The sequence below is a fragment of the Lolium rigidum genome, chromosome 3, assembly GCF_022539505.1.
Source record: "Lolium rigidum isolate FL_2022 chromosome 3, APGP_CSIRO_Lrig_0.1, whole genome shotgun sequence".
Lineage (NCBI taxonomy): Eukaryota > Viridiplantae > Streptophyta > Magnoliopsida > Poales > Poaceae > Lolium > Lolium rigidum.
In genome coordinates this window covers 22049382-22074440 of record NC_061510.1, presented here as the reverse complement: position 1 = coordinate 22074440, position 25059 = coordinate 22049382, and the positions used below count along the sequence as shown (strand labels likewise).

At 46.8% G+C, this 25059-nt stretch overlaps 3 protein-coding genes and 1 non-coding gene across 4 annotated transcripts; all 4 read right to left on the bottom strand.

Annotated features, from left to right (window-relative positions):
• Positions 1 to 2649: 2649 nt before the first annotated feature.
• Positions 2650 to 2788, bottom strand: LOC124704948. The gene has a single exon (XR_007003807.1). It is a non-coding gene; the product is annotated as a small nucleolar RNA Z247 (small nucleolar RNA).
• Positions 2789 to 9493: 6705 nt separating this feature from the next.
• Positions 9494 to 13947, bottom strand: LOC124701266 (protein FIZZY-RELATED 2-like). Its single transcript, XM_047233313.1, has 10 exons — positions 13390 to 13947; positions 13068 to 13190; positions 12880 to 12984; positions 11814 to 11993; positions 11600 to 11662; positions 11305 to 11499; positions 10568 to 10669; positions 10418 to 10480; positions 10237 to 10305; positions 9494 to 10141 (listed from the first exon to the last, which is right to left on the bottom strand). The coding sequence occupies exons 1-10, from the start codon at positions 13945 to 13947 to the stop codon at positions 10082 to 10084; spliced, it is 1518 nt and encodes a 505-aa protein (XP_047089269.1). The 3' UTR covers positions 9494 to 10081.
• A 4449-nt stretch (positions 13948 to 18396) lies between these two features.
• LOC124695051 (phragmoplastin interacting protein 1-like) lies at positions 18397 to 19993 on the bottom strand. Its single transcript, XM_047227946.1, has 3 exons — positions 19599 to 19993; positions 19043 to 19089; positions 18397 to 18946 (listed from the first exon to the last, which is right to left on the bottom strand). Exons 1-3 carry the CDS (start codon positions 19947 to 19949, stop codon positions 18601 to 18603), a joined length of 744 nt encoding a protein of 247 aa, XP_047083902.1. The 5' UTR covers positions 19950 to 19993; the 3' UTR covers positions 18397 to 18600.
• Positions 19994 to 20913: 920 nt separating this feature from the next.
• Positions 20914 to 24242, bottom strand: LOC124701265 (SUMO-conjugating enzyme SCE1-like). Its single transcript, XM_047233312.1, has 5 exons — positions 24153 to 24242; positions 23988 to 24071; positions 21651 to 21803; positions 21452 to 21565; positions 20914 to 21340 (listed from the first exon to the last, which is right to left on the bottom strand). The coding sequence occupies exons 1-5, from the start codon at positions 24222 to 24224 to the stop codon at positions 21278 to 21280; spliced, it is 486 nt and encodes a 161-aa protein (XP_047089268.1). The 5' UTR covers positions 24225 to 24242; the 3' UTR covers positions 20914 to 21277.
• Positions 24243 to 25059: the final 817 nt, after the last annotated feature.

The following is a 25059-nucleotide window of genomic DNA, read 5'->3' as shown; positions in this document are numbered from 1 at the left end:
ATACTTGTTGTTCCCAATGGAAGCACAAGCTGGACCCCACGCATCTGAAAAAATAAGCTCTAAAGGAGCACTAGAAACACTACTAGATTTTGGATAGGGGAGTTGATGACTCTTTGATACGTCTCCAACGTATCTATAATTTCTTATGTTCCATGCTAGTTTTATGACAATACCTACATGTTTATTCACACTTTATAATGTTTTTATGCATTTTCCGGGACTAACCTATTAACAAGATGCCGTAGCTGCGGTTCCTCTTTTCTCGCTTGTTTTTGATTTCAGAAAAGCTAGTTTACAAATATTCTCGGAATTGGACGAAACAGAAGCCCACGGCCCTATTTTCCACGGAGTGTTCCAGAAGACCGAAGAAGAGTCGAGGAAGGCCAGCAGGGGGCCCACACCATAGGGCGGCGCGGCCAGGCCCCCAGGCGCGCCGTGATGTGGGGAGGGAGCCCCCTGGCTCCCCCGACTCTGCCCCTTCGCCTATTTATTCCTTCGTCCCCGAAAACCCTAACACCGAGAGCCAAAATACGAGAACAGTTCCAGAGACGCCGCCGTCAACCCTATCTCGGGGGGTTCAGGAGATCTCCTCCGGCACCCTGTCGGAGAGGGGAATCATCACCGGAGGGCTCTACATCACCATGCCCGCCTCCGGACTGATGCGTGAGTAGTTCATCCTTGGACTATAGGTCCATAGCAGTAGCTAGATGGTTGTCTTCTCCTATTGTGCCATCATGTTTAGATATTGTGAGCTGCCTATCATGATCGAGATCATCTATTTGTAATGCTACATGTTGTGTTTGTTGGGATCCGATGAATATGGAATACTATGTCAAGTTGATTATTGATCTATCATATATATGTTATTTATGATCTTGCATGCTCTCCGTTGCTAGTAGAGGCTCTGGCCAAGTTCATACTTGTGACTCCAAGAGGGAGTATTTATGCTAGATAGTGGGTTCATGTCTCCATTGAATCTGGGGAGTGACAGCAACCCCTAAGGGTGGATGTGTTGTTGCCACTAGGGATAAAACATCAATGCTTTGTCTAAGGATATTTGTATTGTTTACATTACGCACGATACTTAATGCAATTGTCTCGTTGCTTGCAACTTAATACTGGAAGGGGTGCGGATGCTAACCCGAAGGTGGACTTTTTAGGCATAGATGCATGCTCGGATGGCGGTCTATGTTCTTTGTCGTAATGCCCTAAGTAAATCTCATAGTAGTCATCATGATATGTATGTGCATTGTTATGCCCTCTCTATTTGTCAATTGCCCAACCGTAATTTGTTTACCCAGCATGTTATTTATCTTATTGGAGAGACACCACTAGTGAACCGTGGACCCCGGTCCATTCTTTTACATCTGAAATACAATCCATCGCAATCATTGTTCTCCTTTGTTTTCTCGCAAGCAAACATCATTCTCCACACCATACGTTTAATCCTTTGTTTTCGGCAAGCCGGTGAGATTGACAACCTCACTGTTAAGTTGGGGCAAAGTAGTTTGATTGTGTTGTGCAGGTTCCACGTTGGCGCCGGAATCCCTGGTGTTGCGCCGCACTACACTCCTTCACCAACAACCTTCACGTGGTCTTCATCTCCTACTGGTTCGATAACCTTGGTTTCTTACTGAGGGAAAACTCGCTGTGGTACTCATCATACCTTCCTCTTGGGGTTCCCAACGGACGTGTGCTTTACCGTCACAAGCACTCTTCCCCTTTTGACACGCATCACAAATAGAATTTGCTGAATCATCCTTTGAAGAAGGAAGTTTATTTTGACTAAGAACTTGTTGAACAACCTGAAACGAGGGATGCCCTAAACGCCTATGCCACCGAGCGGTCGATGGTTTATTGACTCCAAAAGCTTGTTTAGTCGAGGTAGATGGACTCGACGAAAAGGGATAGAGGCCTCCACTGGATCTACCGTGAAGAAGGGTGCGCCTCGTGCCCTGTTCCTTGACAAAAAACACATGTGGGTGAATTTCAAGAAAGGTATTGTTATCACATGCTACTTTATGGGATGAAACAAGACTCTTTGTGGCGTGGGGAGAATGGAGAACATTGTTTAGATGGAGTTGTTTTTCACAAGGAGTAGAAATAATTGCATGACCAATATGACTGATATCCATACCTGCTCCACTTGCAGTGTGGATCTGTTCATGGCCATGATAACTGTCGCGAGTGGTGAGCTTGTCTAGCTCACCCGTGACATGATCAGAGGCACCTGTATCAAGGTACCAATTGGTGTCGACTCCGTAGGCGTGCGAAGATGAACCCGCTAGCTTCTTGTCGCCGTTGTAGTCCTTGTTGAAGCGCTTCCAACACTTGAGTGCAGGATGCCCATACTTGCCGCAGATTTGACACTGCGGGCGGGGGTTGCCGTTGGCGTCGAACGACTGCTGGCTGTTGGGGCGTGCATTGTTGTTGTAGTTGCCGCCACCATTGCCACCACCGCGGCCACCGTCGCCGCGTCCTCGGCCGCCACGCGGCCGCCGCGATAGCCGTTGCGCCCTCCACCTCGGGAGGCCAGATTGACGGTGGACATGGAGCCACCACCACCGCCGCCTACTGGAGGACCGCCACCATAGTTGAAGGAGCCCGCAGCAGCTCCAGGAGGCCCGCCGTTCTGGATGTCGAGGCGGATCTCGAAGTTCAGCAGATGAGCGTAGAGCTCGGAGAGGGAGACCGTGTCGGTCCTAGTGGTCATGGCCGTCACGAGTGGATTCCACTCAGAGTCCAGGCCAGCCAAGATGTATGCCGCCAGGTCATCATCTTCCATCTTCTTCCCGGCGGAGCTCATGGCGTCGCCGAGTCCTCTCATCCGTGCCACATATTCAGCGACACGCATCTCACGCTTTTGCGTGCTCGCAAGCTGCATGCGGATCTGCATGACTTGGGCACGAGACTGCGACGAGTACATGGCCGTCGGCCGCTGCCCACACGTCCGCCGTGGTCTCCGTGGCGGAAACTCGTGTGAGCACCCCTCATGACAGAGAGGATATCAGGAAGCCGAGGACCCGCCGGTCCCGAGCGATCCAAGCGAGCATACGCAGGGTTAGGAACCAACTGTTTTTCCTTCTCACCTTTGGCGTTGGTGGACTCAATCTCATGAGTCTCGGCCGGCTGTGGCACCTTTCCATCCAGGAAGCCGACCAGCTGGCGCTCCCGCAGGGGCGGCATCACCTGTGCCCTCCAGAGCGGGAAGTTGTCCCCGCACAGCTTCTCCGTTACAACGCCGGCTTGCGGAACAGAGCTGGGGACGAAGGAGGAAGAGCTCGACATGGTGGAAGAAGTAGGCTCTGATACCATATCAAACTATAGAGGAAGATTGGTTCGGCGTATCCAACTGGATGCCGTGGGTTTGCTTTATATAGTAGCCTTAGGAGGCGTACAGATTACAACAGATTACATCTCAACAAACATGACAAATCTATCTCTACAATTCTATCTCTAAACAAACGTGGAGTACAAGACCCGATCATGTACAATCCTAACCTCCTTCTAGATACAACTCGTTTAACACACTCAACGAGCTCATGATTATTAACAAAACTAGTCATAAGACGCTCAAGTGAAACCTATCTAACGGTTGCCGGTAGTAGCTACAGTTAACTGAAAAATGTTCATCAGGCTTCCAGTTCAACATGCAAAATCTGAGAGTCAGTCTACGCCATTGTCAATGCGTTCCCCCACGCACCAGCTTTGGGCACGTGACGAGAGCGATCAATGAGAAGAGGAGGAGTGGAGACTGACCAAAGGCAACGGATACGTGAAGCGCATTGGCATGCAGTGAAGGCCCAAGCAGAAGCCAACGTCGACAGTGATAAACCTAGGCAGGCCACCTGCCTGAGCATGTCATATTCAAAAAAAAAAAAAAAAAAAAAAAAAACTGAGCGTGGCATCGATGATTTGTACTACTCCTATCAGATTAAATTGACGTGGAACTATACCTAGTTACTACGTACTATATGTTAGCGCTGCTCTTTCCCGCGTCAATCTTGGCGACCAGTTACCGGAGATTAGAACTTTCCTTCCTCCTCACGACTGCGCTCGTTGATTCCTCTGCTAGTGTGATGCTGCGGAACAAGTATGTCCAATTTACTGAATTATAGGGGGAATTGAGAGTGTGATCCCACAGCACGGGTGTGTAGAGTAGAGATTTTAGTCCGACATGGGGTAAGAGAATAACGTAATTGAGACGGAGCAACGGAACGCCTCCGGAGACCGTAGGCCTTAATTATCCTGACGGACGTGCTGAGCCTTAGCAGAACTGGACTATACTTTTCAGAGGTCGGCCGTGTAAGCTGGCCGATTTCAGCTCCAGTAATAATCTTACAAGCATCTTGGTAGCAGCAGAGGAGCGCCTTGGTAGCAGCCGATTGACTGCATGAGAACACGTCGTATTACTAGGGTTCTGTCCGACTGCTCAAGCCTTGCTTGACCAATCTAATCTACTGAAAGTCTGGAAGGCACATCATCGTTATGAGAGGTCAAGCTACATATGAAGGGTCCTTCCAACGAACGAAAGCAGTCCATGTCTGTCTCGGCGTTTCAAAGCACTAGTACGTACCGCCGTCCTTGCGCGACTGTACACGACTGACGAGAGAGATGGGTAAGTGCAGTACCACCGTAGTACTGGCTAGTGTAGTGTAGGAGTACGTGACAGGAGAAGAGCTAATCCGACTCGACGTCCGCCGGGCCGGCAAGTACTCCGCGGAGTACAAATAACGATCGAAATATTCGCCCGGCTGGTACGGGGCGCGCGGCACGTAGCCGGCCCGGCGGGCGAGCAGGTACAGGGGCATGGCGGCCCCACGGCGGCGGTGGTGGCCGCTCAGCCGCCGGGCCGGCGGTTGGTATGGCCGGGCGGGCAGGTGAGCAGATAGCTCGCAAGGTATAGTGGCTGCTGGCTGGTCCAGTCAACAATCGCGAGGTATCCGGGCGGGCGCGGCACGGTGGTTACGAGGTGTATCGAGTATCGACTATGAAATCCACTCGTGGAGTTCCGACGACAGCGACGCCGCGCCAGCCCCCACACACCACAGCCACCCGTGCGGTGCGCCCTACCCTGTCTAGCTCATCTGTCGGTGCTGCCGCACGGCCATTCGCTCGCTCGATCGCCGCCGCCGGCCAGCTCCCTCCCGTCCGGGGGCCAGGCCCCAGACCTAGCCAAGTGTCGCCATTACTCGATCGATCACGTGAGGTGGCATGCTGATGCCCCTATACCTCCCTCTCTTACCAGCTAGCTGCATCCATCTCCCAAAGATCGGGAGACGCTGATCAACATTATCTTCGATGTCGTGAGTGCATAATTACGGCATATAGCCAGGCGAAGAACAGCTGTGTCAGTCATGCATTCCCTGTCCATCCAGCAAACCGAATCCTTCGCGTATATATACACGCGTCGTCGTCCACGTACAACGCGCGCAAGGCCGTACGGTCGAGAAAGAAAAAGAAGAGATGTGTACACGGCTTAGCCGGTGCGGCGTTGCTGGTTACAAAAGCAGTCAGCGGTACCAATCATATATATCCCGGAACAAACGATGCTTGTCATGTCGATAATCATGGCTTTGTTTATCACCATCGACGCGTCGACGAAATCCTGCTCTGAATTTGTGGCTGTAGATTATTAAGTGTCGGGCAGGCGAAGGCAAGCTAGTAAGATCTTCCTCCGGTCATCTTCATAAACCAGCAGGCAGCAGTTGCCAATTACACTACTCATAGCTTTTGTGTAGATTATCAGCAACGAGTTCATATGCACCCGTGAACCGAATTGGTCTTCTCCCTTGTTATGTTGTTATACAATGACTATCAGGCACTGCAAGTCTGCAAGAACTAGTTCTGGTTGAAGATCTTCCGCATGATAGACGAGCAACCAAGATGGGGCACCGGCGCACCGCTTGTTGGATTAGCAGTCAGTCATGCCAATCATATATATTTCGGAATCATGGCTTTGTTTATCATCATGAGTCCGTCGACGAGATCCTGCACCAAATTGCAAGTGTAGATTAGTGTCGGGCAGGGGCAGGCAACAAGGCACGAGAGATCTTCCTCACGGGTCGTCTCGACTGACCACAAGTTGGCACTTACTAGCATAGGCTTTTGAGTGGATTGTCAATTCGGGTCTGATCCATGCCAGAATTCAGAACCTGCTTCCTAAAATTACGAAATGGAAAACACCGCTCCTTTGTGTTCACCCCGCGTGATTTCAGCGCCCAGACAACCTGCTTGTTATGTTAGACTGACATTGTATACTTCTTCAGGCTCTGCGAAACTAGTTCTCCTTGAAGATGTTTTATATAACAGATGAGCTATGTTAGACTGGCATTTTATATGCACGTCCATTTCAGTATACCAACAGCTAGCTAGCCCAAGTTGGTATCAACACGTCATATAAATAACAGTTGAGAAGTGCAGCACTTCACCAAGACTCCCACTCCGCTTAAGCCATTCTGAAACAAGACTACTGCAAATGCAACCACCAGGGGCACATATAATTGACACAACTAGCCTGCACAGGCGCCACATCGAATTAGTCAGTGTGTACGCCTCCACACGTACGCGCCACATTTAAAAAATAATCAGAAAGCAAGCAGGAACAAAGCATATCGGCACGCAGCTCAAGTGTGAGTGCAAGCTTGGAAAACAAAAGGAGCATCACATTCAGTTATTCACATCATTGGCTTCTTTTCAAGGGATACCACCATGCTCTGGAAATGGACATTGCCTACGGCTGGTAGGACCTCAAGCTTTCCGAAAGCAGACTGCATCAAAGTGAAAAGCAAAACGAAATGAAAAGTGGGAGGCCGCGGCGGCGTACGCCGATCGACCTCCGTCTGGTAGTGGTAGGGCAACTGTTTGATGTGCTAGCTGTACTGCAGAGTTACTTGCTTCAGGTTCCTTCACCGAATAAACGATCATAGTCCAGTTGAAAATGGTGATCTCTGCAACATCTTGCTTTGACAAATGACAAATCACACCATCTGGTGGAGTGTGGACTCTGCAAACCTACATAGTACTCCACTACTCCCCCCATTCCGATTTAATCGACGCGGAGTGGTGGCGACGCAAGCATGCCGTAGGCGTAGATGGTGTCTAGGGTCGATTGAATCGGAACCGAGGTAGTACTACATTATCGGCCGGAAATAAGCATGCAATATAGTCGCATACTCGGCTGCGACAATATGACACATCTATAAGGCATGGAACATTTTCAAAGAGCTCATTAGTGTTTAGTTTAGGCGGCTGCCATCTGAAGCAATGCCAGATTTACAGGTCCTTTGGTTTATGTAATGTAGCATGTTGTGTGGGGACGTATCCACCGGGTGTCGAAAGTATATGCGTCGACGACACCCAAAATGGTGTAGGCAGAAAATAATTTGGTTGGTGCGTGAGATAGAGAGTCAGAGAGAGAAGGGTCCCGACTTCAATCGCTTGGCTGGTCCACCTACAGCCATTATCCACCAATTTCCATTCTTCATCATCTTCTCCTTCCTTGCTGGGCTTCAACACAGCTTGATAGTTGGCCCTATAACGCTAGGGCCCATAGAAAATCAGCTGCGTTATGTTCTTCCTGTCTTAAATATCAGACCGATTCAGGTGACCACAGATTACCTTGAAGTGATCAAAGGTTTGCAGGGCAAGTATCTCGGTGTTAATTTTTTTCGAAATGGAGATAGAGCCCTAGCCTCTGCATCGACTGATGCATAGAGAGTTCTTTATTATATTATTCAACAAAGGTCTGACAAAAAATTATACATCAAAAATCCGAAGCCACCACACAACACCTAAAGACCCGACAACGAGAGAAGATCATGCCAACAGAGCCTTATTTCGTGTTAATAGAAATGTGTTACATGAAATAAGGGAGAGATCGGGACAGGGAGGTGATACTTTTTTTAGCCATGAAAGAAGGAGACGAAAGAAGAAGCTCATAGGTTGGCGAGATTCTACGCTACCAATGGGACGCCATGTATGCCTCTTAGCGCCACCAAGTGGTTTAACATGTCTATAAACACTGTTGCTATTTCTTGAATAGAGGTGTGTGAGTTGCTAAAAAATATCTTATAATTGTCCCTATCCCTAAAGAAATCTTATAATTGTCCCGTAACGGCAGTTGCATTGCTTGCAACTAGCTTTGTTTTTTTACAATCAATACCATATATATTTATAGTAACAAATAGTACATGGTAAAGATACACGAGCGAATTTCAACTATTACAAAATAAAGTCTGAAAAAACCAACAAATATTCGAGATCTTCAAACTCTTTCTTCTTCCATGACACAATCTTGTACTTTCCTGTAGGTAGCCGAAGATAGATACTAAACCACAGAAAATACCAAAAAAGGTTTTCCCATAATTTTAATTTTAACCGCAATGTTAAGGTTACGTGCACGTGCACCCATTGAAATAGTCAATCATTATTTCAAAAAAATAGTCAATCATTATTGGCAAGAGTATCAACACCAGTATGTCAGGGAAAAGCAGCCGAACATCCTATTCGACATCACCAGGGAGCCGAGAATATGAATCGCCATTGTCGAGGACGTACAACCAGGACAAATATTGTGAGGACAAACATTCTCGCGGAAACCATGAGAAAAGATCCTAGATTGATTCGGCGAAGACAGATCCGAAGAACCATACCAAAAGAAGTTTAATCTTCCAATACCACCATTGACGATGGAAGGAAGATCTCGTCGAAAGATGGGACGAAGATCAATTATTGTAACCGATGTCATCTCCATTAATTTGGGAACCAAAAGAAAAGGGGTAACCGATCTATGGTGGAGTAGCTTGTGCGTGCCTCACAGCTTAAAATAATTATGCAACTAGCTTTGTTTAGTTCGGTGATACGTTGGTTCTTGCCACTGTTTGCGGAAAACCATGTTTCATGGCTATGGAGCCATGGCTGGTTTAGTTAGTTGGTTCGCATCTTTCGAGGAGGCCACACATCTTCCATGAAGGGTCACTCTGGTCTACGACAAGAGGGGAAGAGTTGATAAGGATGAGGAAAAGGAACATAGTTTCTATCATACATTTGGACACATGATTGGTAAACCTACCTGTTCCATTCCATGTCCTACAGAGAGAGACCATGTGAAAATTAACTCGATCCCTCTAAAGAAGTTCTTGGACAGTTCAACAAAGATGATAGGAGTGTAATAGGTAATAGCTATAACAAACTGAAGAGAGAAGCTGTTGGTGATTAAAACATGCTTGCATGGCCCAATCCGGCAGCATCTTTCTTAACAATGGCGATGGAATATTTCCTCTAGCTGTGCACGGTGCTGCAACTTGCAAGTACCACCCAACTGTGCTAACCAATCTCACAGCAGATACGAGTGTTCACGGGGACCTAGCGGCTAACCAGATAACCACATCTTTTCATTGCCCTTTCGAGAGGGCTATCCTGTACTGTCCGATCGCGACGTCCAGCCAGAACCAATTAATCAGTGTCACATACTCACATCACGGGCAGAACAGTGATTGCAAACAGTATATAGATGCTGCCAGAAAATCAGTTGATAAACATGTGGATTTTCACCACCTGCCCATCTGGCAGCAAAAGAGATGGCACAATTCTGAATTCACAGGCCTTGCCAACCTGACCAGTAAGGTTCAGTTCTGAATTTCTCAATTTCTAAAACAACATGATGAATTTGTCCTAACAAGAAAACAGAATGAATAAAATAAAAGGGCTTCAAGCGTCAGTCAATGTTAGAAACAATTTGATCGTCGGACAGTTCCAATTGGAACGTAAACAAGAGGTCGTGGTGATCTAGGCAATGCAACAGTTTGGATGGTCCATGTTTCTTGTGCATCAACATCTGCCATCTTTCAATCCGGCGACGTCGCCGCCCCTGAATAACTATGTACAGTTTCAGCCGAATCCCGCGCAAGCCAGCCAATCATCCTGTGCTGTGCTATCTCTAAAATGGCGCTGGCCTCTGATGGCTGACGATCCGGAGGAGGCAGGGACAGGTGCTACAAGTGGAACGAAATGGTGCTGGTGATCATCAACACTCGATGTGATAATCTTACAAGCTTGGCAAAACTGCATTTTCCTCGGGTCACCGGATGTAGCTCCTAACAAATGATGTGCCTCCGATGCTACTTAAGCTGTCAGCACTCTGTAACATAAGTGTGGGGCAAGAAGATTAGAATAATGCCTCCTGAGGTGTAATTATATAGATATCAAACACACATTTCAAGAATAAGCAAGTACCTGGGACTTGGGAGACGGAAACACGTTCCAAAACCGCAGCGTCTCATCACCAGCACCGGTAACAATAGTCTGTTCACATCGAGATTGAAAAAACAGTGAGAAGAAATTACACCAGGAACCCCAAACAGAAGCAAAAAAAAAAAAAAAGTCAAGTCCGTATGGTTCAAAGAGAGAATTTCACCTGTCCATCAGGGGAAATGGCTAAATATAATACTCTGAATGTATGGCCTGTCAATGTGGCAAGCTGCAAATTGGGAGAGAATTGGCCTCAATTAGTACAAAACAGAAAAAGTATGGAATAACTAAGCTACACAATAAACTTGGGGCATACCTTTGACATTGTTGGATACCGCCACACAATTATCTGATTCTGAGAGTATCCGTGTGTGCTAACAAGCTCATTAACATTCTTGGACCACACAAGATTACAGACCTGTTAAGACATTTAGCATCATGAGAACATGTAAAAAAGCAGCATGTTTAGTTCTACCACATCCACAAGTCTTCAAAACACATAATATCTGACAGTCTCAAACGTGAACAATTGAAGCATCAAATTTCTCGACACTTATGGAGATATTGTATTGCCCACATTATTTTCCAAAAGAGTTCATGGCACATACTTTTTTTATATATGTCCAAGTATGCAGAGGCCAGCCAGTCTAGGAGTGTGTTTGATTTTTACCCAAGATTTTGTCTAGCCAAAAGTTTGGTTAAGCCTTTCCTTGCCCACAAGTTGGCCAACATTGGCTTCGAAAAATGAACGAGTTGGTAGTGGAGCATTGGCATGCCACAAATTTGGCAACCATCCAAACAGGAGCCAACCTTTTAGTCATGACTAAAAAATTGGTAGGGCACACTTTGGCCACAATCCAAACACATACCCTAGATCTTCTCTGATTATATTTGTAGGAAACAAATGCATCTGTACGAATAAAGTCCAAAGGTTCCAAAAGTATCCAGATCATGATATTTGAATATCGAAGTACAGACCCAACTTAAATTCAGAAGAAGAAAAAACAAGGGCTGCATGTAAACTGTTGAGAGGATAGATAGCAAGCGAATTACCTGACTTCCTGTGTCCATGGAACTCAAGTGCGTATTTGTGGTCGTATTCCAAAAACGTATGCATCTATCTGCAGTTCCCCCACCAGATGCAAGAAGGCCATTTAGATGAGGTGACCAAGCAATAGCTTTCACAGCTGCTGTGTGCTCAGTATACTTCAGCACAGGTTGTGTTGAATGTTGGTTCCAAACAAAAAGCTGGGACAGAAAACAAAAGGTATGAGCAGAAGAAAACAACATCTTGAAATCGAAGTGCCACACAGTTCATTGCGACGAAACATATGGACATGCATCTTACTCTGTTGTCATTGCCACCAGAAGCAAGCTGACGGTTATCATACGACCACTTGAGCCCACAAACCTGAGAAGTTCAGAAATTTATAAATTAAGCCATATTAGAAATTGCAAAAATAGAGCACTAATAGAATAATTCAAACATTGGACAAACAGATAAAAGATTGTAATGGTCAACATAAGATGCCATAATATATGAATAGTTAAGAAAATATTACCTCAGATTTGTGCCCAGTAAGTTTGCTAATGTAGTCGTCTGGAGCACGGAGATCATGGTGAAGGATGTTTTTGCCGCGACTGCCAGAAGAAAGCAATGAAGAGTTCCATGCAAGAGCACCAACTCGCATGCGATGGCTTTCCATGGTTCGCATTCTCTTACATCGTGATGCATCCCATATCTGCATAAGACGAGACTCAGAGTTACAGAACACCATTGGAACGTAAAATTGTTCTACCAATAACTAACGCCAACAGGATTGGTCAATTTTACCAACTGAGATATGAGCTAAACGGGACCAAATTTACTTCAACATATTTCAATGTGGCGCTTACAGTAATTCAGGTTTTGCACATAACTCAATTATAACCGGCATACAATGGTATCTGAATGGTAAGACTTGGTGTATATTCATGATTTTTTCTAAAAGGCGATTTTTTTGACTGTGGTATCTGAATGATTTTTTCTAAAAGGCGATAGTACAGTCAAAAGGAAATACTATCATCAGTAACCAATGAAAGTACAGCAATGCAGGGCCTGCTGGCTACTGGTAAGCTGTGGTAGTATTGCGAGAATTTCCTGAATTCTCACAGCTCAATGTACCACTGAATTATTTGGTAATTGAGTTGCTTCGTGTAAAATTAACGGTTGAGATCTAATCCTAAATTTGATGGACCGTGAGCAAGTCATAATCATTTCAGATGCGAGCAAGACCTAACCTGGACTTTGCCTTGGTTAGTCCCTATGGCCAGGTTGATTTATTCTAAAAGGCGTTAGTACAATAAAGAGGAAATAGCATCATCTACTAACTAATGAAAGTACCGCAATGCAGGGCCTGCTGGCTACTGGGGTGTTGTGGTAGTATTGCGGCGAATTTCCGAAATTCACACAACTCAATGTACTACTGTATTGTTTGTCTCGGTTCGGCCATTTTGCTATATTTAGAAAGCGGGCGAAAGACTGTTTCTAGAGTTGTTTTGGGCGAAATTTGGGGTTGAAATGTAAGCCTAAATTTTATGGACCGTGAGCAAATCATGTAATCATTCCAGATGGGAGCAAGACGTAACCTGAACTTTGCCTTGGTTAGTCCCTACGGCAAGGTGAGTGCCGCGCTGCGCCCAGCCCACGGAACAAACCGTGTCCTCCGCCCCCAAATCGCAGAGCTTGGTAACCTGCTTCGTGATGGGCTTGTTTAGTACATCACTCTTATATTCCCAGAAGAGAAATCTGGTGAAGGATGACAATGGTTACACACCTTGCTGCTGCAGGCATTCCACAAGTAGACGCAATTCCCCAATCCGACGGCGAGGACGTTGTGCGAAGACCAGTCCACTAGGTTGAGGTAGAAGTCGTCCTGCAACGCGGGCGCATCGAGCACCTAGAAGCAGCAGCAGAACGGTTCCCGTTAGAATGCCGGTATACAGCCTCCGAAATCTTGTTCCTTTATGAATGACAGTAATAGCAGAGGATCTTGGAACAGAGCAAATGGAGAGGAAAGATGGAATCTTTCGCGCCCAGAGAAGTGCCGGATGGTCAAAAATCGAGAAGCCATGGGATCGGAAGGAGACTAAACCAACCTTGTAGGGCGACCTCGGGATCTTCCTGGGTCCGGCGCCCTTGGCGGTGAAGATGCCGGGGAAGCGTAGGTCGTCATCTTCGCTCCCGCCGGCGAAGAGCGCCCGCTTGGCGTTCCGCGGCACCTCGGCCTTGAACCTGAATATGTTGCCGCTTGCCGGGTAGCCCGCGGAGGGGGAGGAGGGGGAGGAGGCGGCGGCGGAGGAGGCGAGGCGGTCGGGCGTGTCGGGCCCGAAGAGCGCTGCGCGGAGGAGCGTGCAGTAGGGCGACGCGGCGGCGGATCCGCCGGCGCCGGCGGGCGGGAGGTCGAAGAGCGCGAGGTTGGATCCGGCGCGGCTGGGGATGAAGCGGTCGCTGTAGACGGTGCGGGAGGCGGGCGTGGACGGCGCGGAGGAGGCGGAGGACGCGGCCGCGCGCGTTGGGGCGCCGGACGGGGAGGAGGGCGGCCAGGAGGCCTGCGCCCCCGAGGGGAGGCGCGCGGCCTGGGTGGATGACGGCGTGGGCGGCTTCGCGTTGGGGTCCGCCGCCGACGGCGACGGCGGGTGCTGGTGGTGCTCCATGGCGGGCGGGCGGGCGAATTGGGGATCGGGATGTGTGATATGGGTTCTTGCGCCGCTCGCGATTGAGATGCTGTTTCTTTCTCTCTCGCTCGCTCGCGCGCTTTCTCTCTCCTCCTTCCCACGCTACGATTACTTTTTTTTGTTTACTCGGATTTATTACTTTCTGTTGGATGCCTGTTGGGGTTGCTCCGTATTTATGCCCTCCCGCTGCGCCGTGGGCCACGCGGAGATCTTGTTCCGAAGCCTAACAAAATAAACAGTTTATCTTGTTCTTTTCTGGATCGGACAAAAACTTTCTTTTTCTTTTTTGTTCGGAAGCACATGGATGGACTACGAACCGCTCCGGTTTTCGAAGCCAAGTGGCACTCCAACAGAAGGCATTGTTTGGTTCCGAAAAGGCTTGCTACATGGACGCTCTGGTGCGTTCGAAAATGGCAAATCGGACGCTCTTCTTGTGTGTGTGTGTGTGTTATCTTGTGAAGGTATGAGTGGACTGCAGGCCATTGCTACTAATCCGATACACAATTCGATTATTGATCGCCACTGTGTTTGTTATGAATCCGATTCAGATGTGCATCGAGTACTGACCATTACCGGCCAGGCAGCAGCCAGCTTGCAAGGAAGGACCTCGGTCGATCGATCGATCGATCGAGATGCAGATGTTATTTTCCAAGGGATGGTTGGGGTGGACCCCGGGTAATCACGAGTCCGGGCTGGACTAGCGTTGGCCGCGTGCCGTGCGTGCGTGCGGCGTCTGTGATGTGCACCGCTTGCTGCCGCCGGCGACGACGCAAAAACCGTGCTCCGGGGACGTGGACGATGGCCGACGCTTATCCGGCCGGCCGCTCGATCGGCGTCAGCCGGTGATCCTACTTCGTTTTGCTAGTTTGGCGACACCGATCGATCTCGGTGCATGCCACATTGCTTATGACGTCTTTCTTTTGGAAGTTTCCGCCAAAACTAAGGGATAAAAACAGAGCGGAAAGTGATGACACATTTGTTTTCACACTACTGTAACTTTATTCAAAATTAAAATAAATAAAGAAATCATAAAAACAAAGATAAAAGCAAATATGATGAAAAAATATACGAATACAGCACAATGTGGGGCAGCGCGGATGTTTGCCGAAACCAAGAAAACCCTCGAACCATGTAAAAAAAATGATATTAAGTGTTCGAGCAAACAAAGAAACTTGTTTCATAATTCTAGCGTGGTTCTCGATTCACCAGGTAATGCGGAAAACGTCGAACCGTGGAAGCCTCCTCAAATGCACGAATAATTGCATGACCGCTAGTTATCTGGGACGAGCCGTTTTGAAAGCTTCGCTCGACGAGATTACGTAATGGGTATATTGGATTGAGCCGTGCACATCAAATTAATCCTAAGAGACATAGGCGGATCTACCACCCCTCTTGCCCGGGCAGCCGCCCAGGCTTCCGGCCGGCCGGCAAGCCTAATTTTGCCCATATTTCATATGTATTTAACGAAAAATAAGCACATTAAGCCTGTTTGCCCGGGCTTTAAAATTCTTCTGGGTTCGCCTATGCTAAGAGAGGAATTCCATCTGATCGGAAATGAAAATTAAGTTTTTGTATCTGTTCCGCCAGCAAAAAAAATATTGTTCCCTTTCTGTTTTCGCTTCAAACCAAAGCATTTGTGTTCCCGTTTCTATATTTCCATTTCGTTTGCGGAAAAAGTTTCCGCTCGGCTCCGATGACATGAGTTGGTTTTGCTAGTTTGGCGATGTCGATCTGATGCTACATTGTTCACGACGGTGAAGTTCTAGCGGTAATCAAGGATTCCACGCATGTTCGGCGCCCATGTTCTTCCACGCAGGAGGATGTTCGTCCCATGTTCGGGTAGATTGCGCTACACGGTTCTCTCCCGATCTAGATCGGTGGATGCCAAAACTAGCACGAGCCAGCAGATCATGAGGAATCATCCATCCGATTCGCAGAAGCTAGCGTGCGCAAGATCTGACGACTGACCAACATGGCGTGGCAACGGGGCATGTCCATCCACCGCGATCCAACGTCGCACTTAATTGCTTGGGTGCGTGTGGTGAAGGTGAACTGGTGGTAATTATAAGGAGATCTAGATCTGCCTCGACAACTTGACGGAAACACAGCGTGTCCGTACGTCCAATTTTCCATCGTCGTCGTCGTCGTTGTAGCGTAAATCTCGACATTGTTAGCTAATGTAAGTAGAAATCATGTCTACCAGAAGCATGGATGAAACAAAAACAACCTAGCTAGGCCCCGCGCTGCCGGGCAGAAACAAAGAGTGCAGTGATCGTCTCGCTAGCTGCCCACGTGCGTTTGCCAGGACTCGATCGGTACTGAAGTGAATGCACGCGTAACCTTGCGGCCATCTGACGATAGTCGTGCTGTCGATGGGATGGCATGTTTCGTTTACCCTCACATAGTTGCATAGCACATCAGCAATGATCGGAATTGGGATCGCAGGAGTAGTTTATTTCCCGAGGGCGCCGGCAAGCTGACTACAGCTTCAGTTCAGAGAGGACGTACATAAGCCTCACTTGCGATCGCATCTGCTGTCTGTGTCTGGCTATCCATCCTCCGGCCGGCCGTACTTCCTTCGGCATTTGGAACAAGCGCCAACCTTCCCGCTTCGATTTGCCATTCGGTGCTTCTCCCAATTTTACACTGCAAATTTTTTTAAAAAAATACACTGCAAAGATTGATGTGCTTCGCCACTTCGGTGAACCAGATGATCTCGATACATTTTGAAATGCTGTACTCCCTTCGTCCCATGAAAAAGTAAGGAGTACTTCTACTAGTCTTTACTCTTTGGACACATACGTTCAAGAAAAGCAAGACCTCTTGTGCAGGGTTAGCATCACAATAATTCCTACCGCGAGCGCGATCCCTCTGCCGCAGATTACCATAACCCAGCACGGTGCCAGATGGGGCCTAAAGATGCTTGATTAAGTGAGATGCTAAATAATCAGGACCTTTTACAAGCAAAGGGTAAATCATCATGCACCATTGCACCAAAACACTGAAATTAAGCGACAGTAATGTGAATTCAGTTCGTGCATTATGACCACCAGGAACCAGGAATCTGATAAAGACAGCGCAACCACCCTATCCCTAATTAAATCTATCTACTGTATTATACCAGTGTTGACACGGCAATGTCTCCTACATTAACAGGTTGGGATGGTACTGTCTAGGTGGAGCATCAGAGATTACCAGTGACAATAACAAGAAAAAAATCGTAGCAGCAGGCGTGTCCGAGGAACATACAAGTAGTACTCCATACATGCCAAATATTTAGACAGATGATTTTAAAAAACATACGGTAGACAAGTCTACCGCAGGTTACCAATGCCTCAACATCAACTTAAATTTGGAAAAGCGGTTCAGCAGTTGCACACACCCATCGCAACCGAGCCAAACAGAAAAATGCATCAGCAAATATTCCCACAAAATCAAGGGTAGTGAGGATAGAAGTTTTGTGGTAGATTGATAAGATTTAGCCCACAAATGTTTCTTACACAACATATTTAGCCAATATTCGGTGAGACAAACATATCACGCCAGGTTGTACTATTAGACTTCACTCTTTGATTTGGCCTTCGATGGCTCTCCCAATTCTCAACTGCAAAGATGGTATTAGGAGGCTTCGGTGAATCTGACTATTTCAATACATTTCTGAAAGTTGTACTATTAGACTTCACTCTTTGTACAAGTATGTTCAAGAAAAGCGATATGTCTCGTGCGGGGGTTCACATCTCACTAAACCCCATCGCAATCCCTCTCGAAGCGAGTGCCATAATCCACCCCAGTAGTCCAGTACCAAATGAAGCAGAAAGATGCTTAAGTAAGATGGTCATCTCTGATAGATCCTAAATTAACAATCATCGGTACCTTTAGATTGATGAAGGGTGCACCACACTAATGCATAATAGCTTCACGATGCAAAGGACCGAAATGAAGGGACAGTAGTCAGAACCTCGCCCCAGTGTGCTCCAGTTATCTTTCCTGCACTAGGACCACCAGCAACGGGCAATCTGATAAAGACAGCGTAACCACCCTAGCCCTAATCAAATCTATTATCCGTGTTGACACGGCATGTCTCCGACATGAATAATTCGAGGTAGTACTGTCTAAGTAGAGCATCAGAGACACTCTTACCAAGAACCGAAAAGATCACAGAAGACGAGAGTGTAGGTGTGCCTGAGGAACACTGTCAAAATTAATCAAAACGAACATTCCCTGCAAGCAATTACATGTCAAAAGTATTTACAGATTGAGGTTTCTAACAAACATACGAGAGACAGATTTGCACAGCTCTCCTACCTGTTATACCACCGCCTCAGCATCAACTTGAACTAGTAAAGCATTTCAGTAGTTGCACAAAGTTGTCGCAGCTGTGCTGGACAGAGGAATGTATCAGCAAGTCTTTCATGAAATGAAGTGCAGTGAGCAGAGAAGGTTGCTAGATTGATAACATGTCTCCAATAAGCATTTGTTACACAAGCATTACATTTGACAAGCATTTGGTGAAAATGACACGGACATAACTCCAGGTTCTATAGAAACATTATGGAAACAGTCTAGGGGGCTGGACCATAAGACTGAAGCTCGCTGGCACAATAATGCTGGATTCTGAGCACCAGCTAGCCTTCAGGCCCTGTTGATGATCGCATACGCTATCTTCACAGGTCTTCCCCGCAGCTCAGACTGATTCATCCCTACAGCTTTCTCAAGCGACTCATCGTCCTCAAAATCGACATGGCAGAAACCGCGGGAATCTCCAGTCCTCTTGTCAACAGCAAATCTTATCGATGCAATCCTTGATGATTTGAAGAAATCCCGCAGGTCCTTCTCGGTAATGTTCCATGAGAGGTTGCCAACATACGCCGAGAGGCAGCCATCGGGCTTCTCAGGATCAGATTGGTGCTCCGACTTCTTTTGCCTCTTCGAGCTAGCAGTTATTCTGCATCTTTCAACCCTCATAAACCTGTTGCCCCTGGAGAAGCCACACGTGTATCAGTTAGAAGGGACTTCGCCTGCATGCCGCCACGACTTTAAGATAAATGAAGAGACATGCTCGGCAGGGACTTACATTTTGTGTCCATCCAGCTCTAGAGATTTCATGGCAACCTCGTCTGACTGAAATGAAGTAAGATATATCAGACTTGTCTAATCAAACTTAAAGCTATCCAGTATAAGTTTCAGCTTCCATATTTCTTCAGTTTTGTCAGTAGTTTTCAGAGAGAGCAGCAATAGCATGTTTACTCCATAACATAAGGAATTCAACTAGTCAACGCTGAAATCACAAATCAGGATGGAAGCCTAGGCTAACACATAATGTACATAGCTCATTCAACAACCTGGAACAATCAGGCAACCTGTACAAATACTATGTTGCTAAATGCTAAGTGCAGTGCAAGTTCATATATGTCGTCCTGCCATGTAGTTGATTCAGGCAAAAGAAAAAAAAACGCGAACTGTTGCAATTTGCAAATGGCCGGCCATTGTTAGTTCGTTCGTAAACCTCCGGGTGGGGGGCAAGTTAGAGCAAATCCTGATGTGCCTAGTATGAACTCTAAAATCATTGCCACAGGCATCAACAATTCAATATGACAGATATAAAAGCAGTATACAAGTTCAGTGTTGACCTCGAAGGTGACGAAGGCGAGGCCGCGGAAGTTGCCGGAGTCGGGGAAGCGGGAGAGCTGGAGCGAGCGGATGGGGCCGAACTTGTCGAAGAGCCCCCGGATCTCCTCCTCGGTGGTCGTGTACGGCATGCCGCTCGCCACCACCTTGCCGCACTCATAGCTCTCCGAGCGCTCCCCGGCCCCCTCCGCCTCGGCGACAGGCTCCTCCGGTGTCTCGTGCACCTGCTGCGCCGCCGGCTCGTCGGCCGCGGCGGCGATGGGCTGGCCCCACTTGTCCTTCTTGGGCTTCTTCCGCTTCTTGGTCTTCTCGGGGTTGGCTGGGGCTCGCGTGGTCTGGTCCTCGGCCGCCATGGCTTAAACCCTAATCCTTCCGATTTTTGCCTTCGCGCCGCCGCCGCCGAGACAATGACCTGCCCTATTCTGCTTTGCTCGGTGTTGGTGGGTAGCGGCAGCAGCACGGCAGGAGATGAGATCCACACCGTCGATTAAGTAGTACTACAACTGCTAGAATTCTCCATTTTTATATAGGCCAGAAAGTATTTCTAAATAAAATTTCGTTTTATTTTGTGGCCTAAAAGTAATGATGTTGCCATAGATGGATCATAGGATCAAAACAATTACATAACCTGTGATATCCTCTTTTGTGGCCTAAAAGTAATGATGTTGCCACAGATGTATAATTTCAGATATAAACACCATCATACACAAAGATGCACCTTTGATCTTATGTACATATGCTCCTGCTACCAAAATAAATATTTTTAAATGTCCAAATATTCTGAATAAAATTTCATGCGTACTACTGACAAGTGCACATGCCAAGTTTCACAAAAAAAATTGATTTTTTTGTCATGCATAAAAAAGATGAAGACAAAGAGATTTCTCACGAGGAGCTTTTTCTAGCACCAAATTTTGTCCTTTTTACATGACACAAACATCTGTTTTTCGTGAAACGACTTCACAAGCACACTACATTTTTTGCTGGATTTTTTAATAGTATTATATAATGCATTTCAAATGCATTTCAACAATCAGGAGCATATCTGGGTGCAACACGCAGCCTGACATACTATTTTGTTTGGAGGGGTATATATATACAATAACAGGAAGATATATTAACAGAAATGCATGTATATTCTGGATAAAGAGGAATGAAAGCACAGCATATGCAAGGAGTGCAGGCTTGATTCAACATATGCCACAGCAATTCTTCAGTCGTCATTTTTCTAATACTATGAATCATTGTAAAATGCTTCGTTGACAACACCAACACACAGGTTTAAGTAAAACACAACATTCAATCCACCACATATCAGAAGAGAAGAGAGGCAAGCATATATATAGATACATGGCAAATGCTGCATCCAAAACATATGTTCTTTAGCATTTAGAACTGCAGTGACACACAGAACAATCCTCCTCCGATAACAGGACAAACCGAAGTTTGACATTAACCCACAAAACAAGCACTCGAACAGTTATGAAATTCCGATTACAACCAAGATGGTCTTAAATCGCAATTGGTCCCACAATGAAGGTAAATACTTCTCAGAGATCTAGCACCCTTTTCTGGGTTATACTTGATCTAATTCCATATTTGCAGAGGCATTCATTTAAGATCTAGCAAGAACTAGGCGGATGTGCAGCATGGATCAGTAAGCAGCCAATGCTGAATGCTCTCACACCAACGGAGGGAACTGCTTGGCCTGCACCCGAACACGCCTCTTGTATTCAGCTGGATCCTGCATACCAAAATGGTGTTACTACAGAACTATATCTGACATGATTTTGGAGGCTTAGTTAGACACCAGTAAGCATTAGCTGGACCCTGACTGTGGTCACTCTTGACTAACCTGGATAAAAAGGTGATAACCATCTGTCTGAGCAGGGTCAGCAGGGTTTGGCTGATCAAGCAAGTCCTGAATTCCAACAAGAATCTGCTTCACAGTAATAGCTGGTCTCCAACCCTGAAAGGATTAAATCGGACTGTAAACAATGGTATCAATTCTGACATTACACAAATAATAGCTAACAAATGGTTGGCAAGCTTACGCTGTCCTCATTAAGGATTGAAAGGCAGACTGTTCCTGAAGGATAAACATTCGGGTGGAAGAAGTTTGCTGGGAACTTGCACTTGGGAGGTTTGCTAGGGTAATCCTCACTGAAATGAAGGGTAAGAGGGAAGTATCCTCCTTCCCAATCAGTCTGCAAAACAGAAGATGGAAACCATTATAGCCACACCATGCATTTACAAACAGTCTACAACTCTGTACGTAAACAGAGAAGCAACAAATTCTGAATGACCACAAGGCTGATATCTGAAAGAATTCAAGAACATAACCTGAACCAAATCACTAAGACACTATCGTTACCGAACTCAAACGACCTAAATGACAACGGAAAAGATTTAGATCATTTTCTACATGATATTAGTATGCCACACCAAATCATGGACATGTTTCAAAGTACTCTGGCTCATTTATATTCGTAGTTGACGGTAGACACCTCAAATTAGCTTAAGACAGAACAGTTGCTACCAGAGAATGGAATAACCTGGAAGGAACTCAAGGTTGTAGATTCTGAACCATTGCTAATATGCTAACACAACTTTATTAGGGCCTTAGTGACTTGGCCAAGTTAATGATAGAGCATCCAGAAATTTCCTACCAAATAGGGTTGCACACAATATAGTTAACTCCTAGTAAACCTTTCCTTGATCATTTCACATGTCCACTGCAACCATGGTATACAGCGGTTACTGCAATTAACAACACCTTTGGAAGCATATAACCTAACCGTGTACAAGTTTATGTATAAAGCAGTAGTATCCAGATGCTAAGTAGATGTCAACAGTGACACTAGCACTAAAATGGGCATTTTTGTCATGGTAATGTTGGAGCTAGCTACTAGCTCTCCCAAGGCTCCCTCTCTTTTTAAAGAGATGTGCTTCACACACAGTTATATTCGTTTACTTAATGCTCTTTCCTGTTAGAAGCAATCTCGTCAAGTAGCTATACATGCATGCCAGCGGGAGTAGGTATGCTAGTACAACTTGCATGAAGTTTCTAGTCCAGGTTATAGATAGCTACATGTTGGCAAGAAACAGTAGTAGAAGCAAATCTGAAGTTGACCACTAGCTGTAAAGTTGGTCGAGCATAACGGGTAAGAATGCAACAAACAGCTAGCTAGAACTCTAGAACCGAGTAGGTTTGTGTCGCTTCAAAAGGACTGACAGTCTTTGTATAGTAAGCTTGTATAACTTGGGATTATATCTAATAAAGCTTCCTACTAGTCCTTTGTAAGTGGCACATCAACACCTCACAGGCCATGGCACTACGTACTGAAGGATCAAACGAACTAATAAACCCTAATTAGGGAAACAATGTAACACAGTGGAACTAGTTCGATAGAGTAAAATAAATTAGGACAACCTCATTCGAAGGTGTCAGAGCTAAATAAACGTACCACGCCACTCCCTAATCTCAAACAAGAATAGAGTGAATGGACTAGTAGGTGGGGCTTAGGGTTACATGCACAGTGTACTTAAGAGAGTGTGTACAGTTCGAGGTGAACAGAGAAGAAACAAAATTACGAGTTATGAGAAGCTTGAGCATGTCCAGCAATTCGAGAACATAACCCCAGCTTTAGCTGTAAACAACTAATGCCACCCAGCATGGGGGCAAACAACCTAAATCATCAACAAACCATGGGCATGTAGGACTGGAAACAAGTTGGCAGGGCATCTATGCTGTCGGCAGTGAAACGACACGGCGCAGTTGCGCCAGTTTTGCTAGCACTGCTTTACTAGGACCTAATTAGTACTTGGCCGAGTCGATTACAGAGCCTGCAGAAATCCCTAACAACTGAACTTCTGCCTGCAATCAATTAAAGCCCTAGTGAATCATCATTTAACATTACCCTTTCCCGCTCAGCCATGCCGTTTAGTAGCTGCTGCAATAACAGTCCTTTCAAAAGCATAAACCAGTGGCAGCTAGATACTACTTGGCACATGTCAACCCTACTCCACTAGGAGAAGGCATAATACGCCATGGTGAAAGCGTGAACAAACCATAGCAAAACCCAGGCCACAGCACTATGCACGCCGAAGTGTCAGACGAACTAATGATAAGCCCTAATCTGGGTAAAAAGTGACAGCTTATTTATTTAAGTAAAATCAATGTAGAATCCCAGTTTGGGAGGCCTGACGGGTACAGACGCACGGGGAGGCAGGACCTAATCTCAATCGGCCGAACAAGATCTGATGACTCGAGCGGCGCCGATCTAGAATAAAGGGAGCGGAGCAGTAGGTGGGGGTTCCCTGGGGATTCCGAGACTATCAACCAATCAATCAAGCAATCGATCGGCGTGGGGCGGGTGAGACTTGCTTACCCCTTGCTTGCCGGGGATGGTGCAGTGCCAGACCATGAGGTTCACGGTGCCGTCGGCCACCGTCTCGGGCTTGGCGACGAAGCCCTGCGACGACGAGAAAAGGGAAACAGATCAGCCGTCGGCGGCGCGACATCTGCGATAGGGGAGGACGAGATCGAGACTCACGTGGGGGTGGTTCTTCCGCCAGGCCTTGCGCTCCTCGGCGAGGCGGCCGCGCGCGATCCCCCCGGACGACATGGTGCGGCGGCGGCGGCGGCGGCGCTCCGGTTTGGTTCGGGGCGGGGGTGGGGGAGAGTGGAGTCGTCAAGCGCGTGCGGTGGGTCGCCTCGCCTTCGTATATTTAACTCCGCCCACCATTTTTTCTGCGGATTTAAAATAAATGGAAAACTCGCCGTGGCCTTTTCGTTTGCTACATCAGGCAAGCGGTGGGGCCGGTTCTATGCGGGGCCCTCCGTGTCAGCGGATGGGGAAGATGCGGGTAAGGTTGGGACCGGGGCACGGGAAGCGACTCGGCGCGGGCTGCACGGGTGGGACCGGAGTGCTGGTGGGGCCCACCGTATCCTTTCCTTCGGTTGTACGCTTCGAATATTTCTTCTCTCTTTTTTTTTTTTGGTTTGTTTGGGCATTGGATTCCTGACGATGATGGTTGGATGGATGGGCGGACGTTGCTTTCTCCCGGGTCAACGTTTGGGTAGGGCGTGGTGGGATACAGCTGGACGGAGAATGGGAAAGGAAAAGACGGGGTGATTTACAACTACAGTAAAAATTGAAAAATAAACTGAACACTTGGAAAAATTTACATTAAGATTTTGCCCCATAATTTATACTGTAAGATTGATACTTCCCCGTTCCTATTTAATACTCTCGTCGATTAAAACCGAAAGTAGGGAGTATAAGATTAGTTGAGAACCAACATGTGCTTGGATGGTTAGGAGGATATTAGCACCCAACCCACCAGAGTTCAAATCCTAGATTTAACACTTTGGTGTCTCATAAAGGCGGAATATTCTTCAGTGGGAGACGACGTTCCCGTCGACAACAGGCGGTCTCGCAGTGACTTCGTCAATCTCAA

What these genes read in the sequence shown, in the direction of transcription:
- LOC124701266 (XM_047233313.1), bottom strand. Translation starts at nt 13,947, where the DNA reads ATGGAGCACCACCAGCACCCGCCGTCGCCGTCGGCGGCGGACCCCAAC. An exon ending in CTAACCAAGGCAAAGTTCAG is followed by an intron (nt 11,994 to 12,879) that starts GTTACGTCTTGC and finishes CGTCTTATGCAG; the next exon opens with ATATGGGATGCATCACGATG. An exon ending in TTACTGGGCACAAATCTGAG is followed by an intron (nt 11,663 to 11,813) that starts GTAATATTTTCT and finishes TGAACTTCTCAG; the next exon opens with GTTTGTGGGCTCAAGTGGTC.
- LOC124701265 (XM_047233312.1), bottom strand. Translation starts at nt 24,224, where the DNA reads ATGTCGTCCGGGGGGATCGCGCGCGGCCGCCTCGCCGAGGAGCGCAAG. An exon ending in GGCGGAAGAACCACCCCCAC is followed by an intron (nt 24,072 to 24,152) that starts GTGAGTCTCGAT and finishes TCGTCGTCGCAG; the next exon opens with GGCTTCGTCGCCAAGCCCGA. An exon ending in CCATCCCCGGCAAGCAAGGG is followed by an intron (nt 21,804 to 23,987) that starts GTAAGCAAGTCT and finishes TCTGTTTTGCAG; the next exon opens with ACTGATTGGGAAGGAGGATA.
- LOC124695051 (XM_047227946.1), bottom strand. Translation starts at nt 19,949, where the DNA reads ATGGCGGCCGAGGACCAGACCACGCGAGCCCCAGCCAACCCCGAGAAG. An exon ending in TCGCCTTCGTCACCTTCGAG is followed by an intron (nt 19,090 to 19,598) that starts GTCAACACTGAA and finishes ACTTCATTTCAG; the next exon opens with TCAGACGAGGTTGCCATGAA. An exon ending in GAGCTGGATGGACACAAAAT is followed by an intron (nt 18,947 to 19,042) that starts GTAAGTCCCTGC and finishes TGGCTTCTCCAG; the next exon opens with GGGCAACAGGTTTATGAGGG.